At 33.1% G+C, this 8931-nt stretch overlaps 1 protein-coding gene across 9 annotated transcripts; it reads right to left on the bottom strand.

Annotated features, from left to right (window-relative positions):
* LOC115708317 (type I inositol polyphosphate 5-phosphatase 10) lies at positions 1-4765 on the bottom strand. 9 transcript variants are annotated; one of them, XR_009685618.1, is made up of 12 exons: positions 3945-4185; positions 3655-3739; positions 3469-3541; positions 2754-2832; positions 2530-2634; positions 1928-2435; positions 1649-1842; positions 1458-1566; positions 1142-1290; positions 836-1061; positions 473-530; positions 1-367 (listed from the first exon to the last, which is right to left on the bottom strand). XR_009685618.1 is itself a non-coding variant. In XM_030636554.2 (11 exons), exons 2-10 carry the CDS (start codon positions 3685-3687, stop codon positions 860-862), a joined length of 1452 nt encoding a protein of 483 aa, XP_030492414.1. In that variant the 5' UTR covers positions 3688-3739; positions 4501-4765; the 3' UTR covers positions 1-530; positions 836-859. The 9 variants fall into 9 exon arrangements, 8 of the variants coding, with proteins under 8 accessions (XP_030492414.1, XP_060964228.1, XP_030492413.1 ...); XM_030636554.2 differs by lacking the exon at positions 3945-4185 and adding an exon at positions 4501-4765 and having other exon boundaries at positions 1-530; XM_061108245.1 differs by lacking the exon at positions 3945-4185 and adding an exon at positions 4256-4319 and having other exon boundaries at positions 1-530.
* Between the last annotated feature and the right edge of the window lie 4166 nt (positions 4766-8931).

Below are 8931 nucleotides of genomic sequence, written 5' to 3'. Positions count from 1 at the left end.
TGTGGACTCAAATCATTAAAAATATAAGAAAAAACAAAATTTCAAACTTCTTTCTTCTTCCCTTTCCACATCTTTGACTTTTACTGGAAACAGATCAAAAGATCAAGCTGGGTTACAATAGGGGTTACAAGGCTAAATCAACTAAGGAAAAGAAAACTAGATTTTGGACCCTAACCATAATTTCTTTGATCTAATTAATCTTAGTAAAGAGAAAGATCAAATGTAAAAGTTCTACAATATTTTCTTAGTTGACAAACATTCTAGGCAAATTCAATTCTGAGATCTCAGTTACAAAGTTTACTCATTTTATGTCAGAATCACTAATCTCTTGGAACATTCCATTATGAAGCAAGAACTGCAGCGCGCACTGCGAAAATTACATCTTGTGAACAATTTTTTGATACAAGAATTATGTCAAATCTTCCCTGAATCTATTTACAGCTTATGATGCATAAAATGATTTACTTCTTACATAATCAGCAAAACTTGGGTATCACCTTACTCAAAATGACTGGTTAGCAGCTTAGTACCTGAAAAATGTGCAAGGGAACAATGCAAAAAGCTTTAGACCTCAATTCAAATAAAAATTATAGCAGAATATGTTAGTATGTGTCCTAGATCTATAGACTATGGTGGGAATGGGGTTTCAAATAGCAAAATGTGAATACCTCTATTAAAATTTTCTGGCCAAAAAAGACAAGGCATACCAGTTATTGACAAAGAAATTTTCTATTTAGAATTTGTAACACTGTCACATGGCCTAGTTTGAAAACCAACTAATTGGTATGAGTGAAGTGGTTATATCGGTTTTTGTGCTAAGAAGTCAAGAACTTACCTGCAGTTATTATAGAGGACAGTACTACTTGGTAGGTAAGAGTTCTTCAATCTCAATTTTCATATTGGAACTAGATAATCCCCTCTTGGAACTACTCCCAATCCCATTAGTCAAAACATCCACCAAAAATGCTGCCAAAACCGGGCGGTGATCAGAAAATCGGGACTCCCCACGCCAGTAAAAGAGTTGTTGGATCCCATTTCCATGCCATAATACTCTATCACACCTGCATTTTCTTAACTAATTAAACTTGGTTGTTAAATTTTCGGAAAAATATATAATTGAATCCTCTAATCCAAGACATACCAAGCTGGAGTTCTCCTTTTGCTTTTTGATTTATGAACTTCTCCAGCATAAGAGTCTGAATTATAAGAGTACTTGTATGTAGGAGCAAAGTAGATCTTTCCCTCTTTCCATCCCTTAAATACTCTCCCTGCTTCTCTTTCAATATTAAGCTATATATAAACAAAATACATGTTACAAATCTATTTAGAAATTCAAGCCCCATAGTGACCCAAGAAGTAGTTTTCAACTCAACCAATACACCAAAAAAAATTCAATAACTAAGTTTCTAGAGACATTATTAAGATGAACACTTCTTTAGTCATTCATGGTTAAATACCTGATCATTGTCAAAGAGGGCATCCCAGTTTTTGGCCTCTAGAAGTTTCCTGGTGTCGGAGTAGCTTAAAGAAATACGGTAATTCAGGTCGCCAAGCCATATGATCCGACTACAATCATTTTCCAACAGATATATCAGATAAAAAAATTCTGTTACAAGTGTTTATATCAACTAGTATATAGAATACTCACTCATGATCAAGAATTTTCTCAGGTATTCTACTATATGGAGATCTGCAAATCCTAGGAAATTGAGTGTTTTTTAGTATTTCTATGACATCAAGGTTTCTTCTAAGTTCATCCCCTTCTTTCTCTCCAGATGCCAAGTGACTACAGACAAAACAAAAGCTTGTCTGATGAAATTGAAAGCTCACAGATATACAACCCTGCAACCAAACAAACACATATCTAAGTCTCAGACAACATTTTGAGTGGAACAAAAGTAATATGCTTATGAAACTTTGGCACTACCTTGTTACCGAGACAGCCCATGATCCCGCGACTAATGCAACAAATTCTCAAATGACTAACATACTGAACAAGCTCAGTCCTCATCCAAATAGTAACAAAAATTCCCACCATTTGCTTACTTGCTACAAGGCTGTACTTCATGTGGTTTCGATTGGAAAAGGAATTAGTCAAAGAATCTTCATCATCCTCCTCAGAAGAGAAGTCCACTTCACTTAAATTCGGTTGTTGGAGGGGACAACAGAAATCCATGCTATGCTTCCTTTCCATTTCAGCTGTGCAATTACATGACTTCAATTTTCTTTTGCTTTCTGTCCTGAAATTTTTACTGATCTTTCTAAGAGAAGGCTTAGCAAAGAACAGTGCTCCACTGCCTGTATTCATTCGCCTTGGAGCGACTTTGGACGGTTTGTTCAGAGACTGATTGACTAAAGATAACCATTTTGCAGCAGGTTCGTTATCTTCAATCACTAGAACATTTCCAGCATTCAAAGGAACAATTTCCTGAAAACTGATGGTTTAAAAAAGAACAAATAAATTTCTTTTTTTTTTTTAATTAAACTTTGATCAAAATTAGAGAACTGTGAAAAGAAAGAGGGAATTACCCCAAGACATAAATGTCTGATAGATTATCAACTTGAAGAAAATCATCCAAATTAAGGCCACTATGAGGAGATATTCCTCCTGCATTCCATGTTGCTACAAAAACTCTAAAACACAAAAAAACAAACATAGAGATACAAAAACAGTTAGATAACCTTATATGTATATATAGTCTTTTATGAAGTGAGATTTGAATAGAAAAAAGCAAATAAAAATTGGCAAGTACTTGTAGGATTGAACATGTTGACGAGATATCATTGATCCCCCTCTACTGCTAGGGCAAAGACTCTCAGAATCTGATTGATCTGCAAGTAGAAACAGGCAAAAATAATTGATGAAAAATGATAAGATTGTAGTAGGAAAAGTACACTATATAAAATATTATTACTAACTCTGAATATGTACCTCAGAAATGTATGCCTCAAAACACAAGTAATCCAGTTATAACCAATAGCACATAATTTATAAGGGCTAAAGAAAGAAAAGGAATATCACCCAGAAGAAGAGAGAGACAAAGATGTACCATTCCCACTTCAAAGATGAATATATTCTAATTTGAAAACAAATTGCAATTATGCTTATCCCATTTTCATAATCCTCTATCATTATCTATATTTTGAATAAAGTAAATTCAAATATCTTCCAGTAAAGATAAGGGGCCCAATAACTAAAAAGAACTGTTCTATAGGTAGGGATGAAAGTTATAAGAGATAATTACTAGAAAAGTTAATCGAATGTTGGAATATTACATTTCTATGACCAAAGAAGACAAGAATTTTGATTTTCCATAAAGAAAAAGCTAACCTTCTTCAAACACAAATGAGAAAACAGATTATTTTGCACATTTGATTCTTCTGCATTTTCATGGACAAGAAAATAATTTTAATGAATAATTCTCCCTTACAATGAGAGATAATGACATTGATAATGATATCACTTACCAACAGAATCATCCCTTCTTTTACTCAATTTCCTTCCATCTCTCTCCCTGGAGAAAATCTTCTGAAGGAAACTCTGAAACATAATCATTTTTCAAATTTAATGCAAGAAAATTGCAGAAGTTTCCATTTGAAAATAAATCTGAAATTAATGAAAAACAGAGAAAAATCGGAATATATAAAAAAAACCTTCTTTTTCCTGTCTTTATTTCCTATTGCCATGCCTTAAACAGCCGTTTTATCATCAATGTGGATGATCAAAAACTAAAAGAACCTTCATAAAGAAAATATATTGGATCAGAAAAAAATCATATTGGATCCCATATATAAATTATATTACCAAAAAAGCCCTTTTAATTGCACCATTCTCCATTTCAATACAAAAACAAAACAAAAAATCATAAAAGTTGGAAGGTACAAGGTAACAAGAACATATCATTTTCAATAAAAATGAATGAGTCAGAAAAAAGAAAAATCACCAATTCAGAGAATAATCAAAGTACCAGAAATGAAGAAGGTAGTTTGGGACATTATCAATGAAGATATAGATTTAAAGAGATGGATAATAACAAAACATAAAATAAGGGTGGCAAAGGAGTTGGCAGACCAAATGGGTTTTCTCTCGAAAAAGTCAACTCGCTAAGCAATTCTTAATCATAATAAATGATTCTTGTAATCAAATTTCTTTTCTTATTTTCCGGGAAAAAGAATGAAAGGAAAATATAAATAAATAAATAATCAAGAACTTGAAATGAAAATATTGGATTTAGATTTTGGAAAAACTCACAACCTCATGCCAACGTGTCTCATGAGACCCAAAAATCGAAAAACAAAAAGAAAAAAACTGAAGCCAAAACTTACGTGCAAATAACTACTTTTAACATTAAAAGAGAAAAAAAAAAACTTTCCATTAATTAATTAATTAATTAATTGATTTTGTTAAAAAGAGAAAAAGAACTAAAAACAGAGACGGTCAAAAAAGTAGGAGGGTGGGGTGTGGGTGTGTGTAAGAAGAACTAAGAATAAGAATCTCACATGTCCCTTCAAACATAACAAGAAACGCCGCTCTAGTTTCGTCTTTTTATTCTTTGTTTTCTTCTCCATAATAAAATAAAACTTTTTTTGAGTTATTTTCCCAAAACTCTCCGTGCATCCTTTTATCTTTATTTTATTTTATTTATTATTGAGTTGAATGAACTTGTTTGTTTGGGAGTTTGAAGCAAGTTTGGAGCCCACACTTCAACTTTGAGACAAAATATATTTTTTAGACTTTGGAAAAATAAAAATGAAAAGCAAATTAATCCCTCATGGAATTACATTACTACAACTTTGTATAAGGATGGGACCATAAGGTTTGCCAAGAGTGTGACAGTTACCTAGTCCGGAAATGATGTGTTCCTTCTCTCTCTCTTTGCATGAATGAACGGTCTCAGATTAGTCTTGTTGATTGGTTGGTATATGAGAGAATAGGGTTAAAAGATTACTGTACAATGTATGCATGGTTTTGGATTATCTAATTTGGTGATGTAAACACCTTTGCAATAGAGCCTCATATCTCTCCTTTTCTTTTTTTAATAATTAATCTCAATTTAACATCCTTGTTTTGGACTTAATAAATCTCAAATATGGACTTATTCTAAGTTTTGTCATCTAAACATTTTTCCAAATAGAAAAGCAATGCAAAATTAACAAACTCTCCTCCTAATTTTCTGCATTCTTTTCTTTCGAGTTTCACTTATAAAATAATGAGTAATTATAGGTGCAAATATTTTATACTAACAACTTTTTATTCAACCAATTATATTTATTTAAATATTAATTGAGTTCGATTTAAAAAAAAATAACTGTGTATACACATATATTTTTAATGGTAGAAAATACATTACAATTAATAGTTGTGTTGTGAAAAAAAAATAATTACAGTAAAATTGTGGAAAAAAACTTGAGCGACTAGCTACAAAATTTTTTTGTTAATTCCATTTTTGGCATATTTAATTGACAAAAATATTTTATTATTTAATGTATATTTCGGCTGGCATATATTGATATGGTTTCCATATTTGTGTAAATCAAACTTGAAAGGAAAGTTGTCTAGCTTTCCTATTTTTGGAAAAAAGGTAAAAATGGTAAGTTTGGTTACCCATTTCGTTTTTTATCTAACCAGCTGTTATTCTGATCTTGTGTTGAGTTTCCCATTTTCTTAGATCAGGTTTCTTGAAGAGAAAACCGGAGCTAGACTTTCCTTTTCTATAAAAGGAAAGTTGTAGTTACTGCCCACGATTCTGTATGTACAGAAACGGAAATTCCTGGACTGATTGAAGAATTATTTTAGGGAAGTTTCTAGTGGGTTGAGGTCTTGTTCAGACCGAATGTAAGCTGTCTATGAGATGTATATTCATTATAAATACATCTTATAGTAGCTAGGTTTTGTATCTCTTTCACACACTTAGAATTGCTTTCATATCTTAAGGAAAGAGTGTCTTTGTTTAGTACCTCTCTTGGTACCTCTCTTGTATCTTTGAATTTCATTCATATCTTTAGAAAAGAGAGTCTTTGATTTGTAGAGAAGAGTTGTTCTACTCTTACTCTGTTTATTTGTTGTTTGTATTGTCTTGAGTCTGTATTCAAGTCTACAACGAAGAAGAACATCAGTGCACCTTCGGGAGAAGGGTATTTACAAGCTTTCGGGAGATTGCTTTTGAAGTCTTGCATCGGGAGGATACAAGCACACAACCTTCGGGAGATGGTTGTATAGGCTTTCAGGAGATAGCCTTTAAGCCTTGAATCGGGAGGATTCAAGCACTCTTCAAGGTGATCGAAGGGAGTTTGAGCACTTGGAGTTTTATCAAGATTCGGTTAGTAGGTGGAATACATCAAGCTTGCGGCATACAATAAGAGGGAGTCTATTTATGCATAAGTCAATTACTTTGTATTTTTGATAACGATCTAATGAATCTTATCTCTGGGCGTGGCCCCGTGGACTAGTAACAATCTGAAAGGATTGTTGAAACCACGTACAAAAATCTTGTGTGTTTTTACTTTTATGCACTGTTTGTTTTTCTGGGTTTCTCTGGAGTTACGGAGTTGTATTCTGTAACTACGTAAAATCGTTTTCGATCAGCTTTATTATTCCGCATTTAATTAAATAATCAACCGGGAATATTAAAATACGAATTTCAATTGGTATCAGCAGCAAGTCACTAAATTCTTAGTGAGATCTTGAGGTTATTCCGTTTAACTTGTTTTGTGTGAGATGTCTTTGTTTGCGGAAAGGAAGTTCCATCTCTGCACCTCCTCTATTGAATGAGTCGAATTATCCTTATTGGAAGGTCAGGATGAGAGCTTTCATCAAATCGCAAGATGAGAAAGCATGGAGAGCTATTCTTACAGGATGGTCTCAACCTACTGAAAATGATGAAAAAGGTAATACTCAGGTAAAATCGAACTCGGTTGGACCACCGAAGATGAAAAAGCATGCAGTTATAATAATAAGGCTTTACATGCTATTTTTAATGGTGTTGGTGAAGGTTTTATTAAATTAATATCATCTTGTGAATCAAAAGTTAAGCATGGGAAATCCTTCAAATTCAATTTGAAGGTACCGCCGATGTAAAAAGATCACGATTTACCATGCTTCAAACTAGATTTGATGAATTGAGAATGTCGAATACCGAAACTTTAAATGATTTCTATGAAAGATTATCGACATCTCTAATGAGTTTTTTGCCTTGGGAGAAAAACTAGATGAATCGTCTTGGTTCGAAAAATTGTTCGAGTTCTTCCCGACGGGTTTGATACAAAATTGCTTGCAATGGAAGAGGCGAAAGATTTTGGCAAAATGAAGGTTGAGGAACTCATGGGATCTTTAAGAACCTTTGAGTTGAATCAACAAATCAAGAAAAAGAGTAAGCGAAATCTCTCGAATGAGAAAAGCAAAGGTATTGCCTTTAATGCTTCTGAAAATATTGTTTCTGATGATGAAAATGATGATGAAATGGTTCTATTGGCAAAAAATTTCCAAAAATTCTTGAAATCCTGGAAATAAAAAGTTCTTTTCAAAGAACCCAAAAGGTAACATTTCTGGTAACATTCCCTCTAAACCTTTTCCATCTAACAATAAAAAAGGTATTAAATGCAGAGAATGTGAAGGTTTTGGTCACACTCAATCTGAATGTGCTAATACCTTAAAGAAAAATAAAAAGGGATTGAATGTTACTTGGAGTGATGATTCTGAGAGTAGTGAGGATGAAAAAGAAAAAGTTGTCCTAACAAGTGTTTTGTCAAGAAATCTGCAAGAAAAAGGAAAAAGCATTTGCTTGAACAATATCCTGATCAATGACAACAAGGAAGAATCCAGATCCGAATCAGATGAGTCAGAAATTGATGAGGATTCCATGATTGAATCCTACAAGGTAATGTTTGGTAAGTGGTTGGAAACTAGTGCTGAAAATCGCTCCCTGGTTAAAGATAATAAAATTTTGTGTAACAACATTAATGAGTTGGAAGATAAACTCAAATGTTGTGAATCTGAATTGTCCTTAAAAGAGTCAAATATTATTTCTTTAACCAAGGAAATTGATAACATTAAAAAGAATGTTAAAATGTTAAATCCAGGTTCCACCATCTTTGAAAAAATTCAAAAATCTGGCCAAACCAATCATCGGGTCAAGTTACGTTCCAAATCAACCTGTGTCTAATACCACTAATAGTTTTGTTTCTGGAAGAACTGTTTCTACCTCGCAGGTCTCTGTCTCGACAGCAAAGCACTCTGTTGTTACAGAAAAGAAGCAGCATGATAAGTTTGACAACTTCAAAGGGAAAGGAAGACGTTTCATTCCTATTTGCCATTTTTGTGGAGTAAAAGGTCACATTCGACCTAAATGCATAACCATGCATAACATGTTTAAATCTAATTACATTGGAAATAAACATGTTTTACAAAAACAAAAATGGGTTGTCAAAAACAAATGCTTGGTAGGTTCTACTTGTTTTAAAACTGTTGCTTCTAACATGTGGTACTTTGATAGTGGTTGTTCCAAACACATGACAGGTGAAAAAGATTTTCTTGTGAACATAAGACCAATGCACTGTGGAGAAGTTACATTTGGTAACGGTCTTACTGGTAAAGTCATAGGAATGGGAACTCTCAAGTTCGAAGGGCTTCCTAAACTAAAGAATGTCATGTTGGTTGAAGGACTAAAAGCTAATCTTCTTAGCATTAGTCAGATTTGTGATCAGGGTTATACTGTGAGCTTTGATAGCAATCATTGCTATGTATATAATATTCTTGATGAAATTGTGTTACAAGGGCTGCGATCTAGTGATAATTGTTATACTCTCACTACGCATGCCACTTGTCATTACGTCATTGAAAATGTTACCGACCTATGGCATGAAAAACTTGGTCACATTCACTTTAAAAATCAAAAAATTATCTGTTTCGGGGATTGTTCGAGGATTACCTAA

The sequence above is a fragment of the Cannabis sativa genome, chromosome 1 (assembly GCF_029168945.1).
Source record: "Cannabis sativa cultivar Pink pepper isolate KNU-18-1 chromosome 1, ASM2916894v1, whole genome shotgun sequence".
In the NCBI taxonomy this organism is placed as follows: Eukaryota; Viridiplantae; Streptophyta; class Magnoliopsida; order Rosales; family Cannabaceae; genus Cannabis; species Cannabis sativa.
The sequence above is the reverse complement of the archived record's forward strand: the minus strand, read 5'-3'. Positions and strand labels throughout refer to the sequence as shown.

Excerpts from the sequence above, each read along its gene's own strand:
- LOC115708317 (XM_030636554.2), bottom strand. The coding sequence starts at position 3,687 with ATGGCAATAGGAAATAAAGACAGGAAAAAGAAG. Across the intron at positions 3,542-3,654 it reads ATAAAGACAGGAAAAAGAAG|AGTTTCCTTCAGAAGATTTT; the intron begins GTTTTTTTTATA and ends ATTATGTTTCAG. Across the intron at positions 2,833-3,468 it reads AAGAAGGGATGATTCTGTTG|ATCAATCAGATTCTGAGAGT; the intron begins GTAAGTGATATC and ends TTCTACTTGCAG.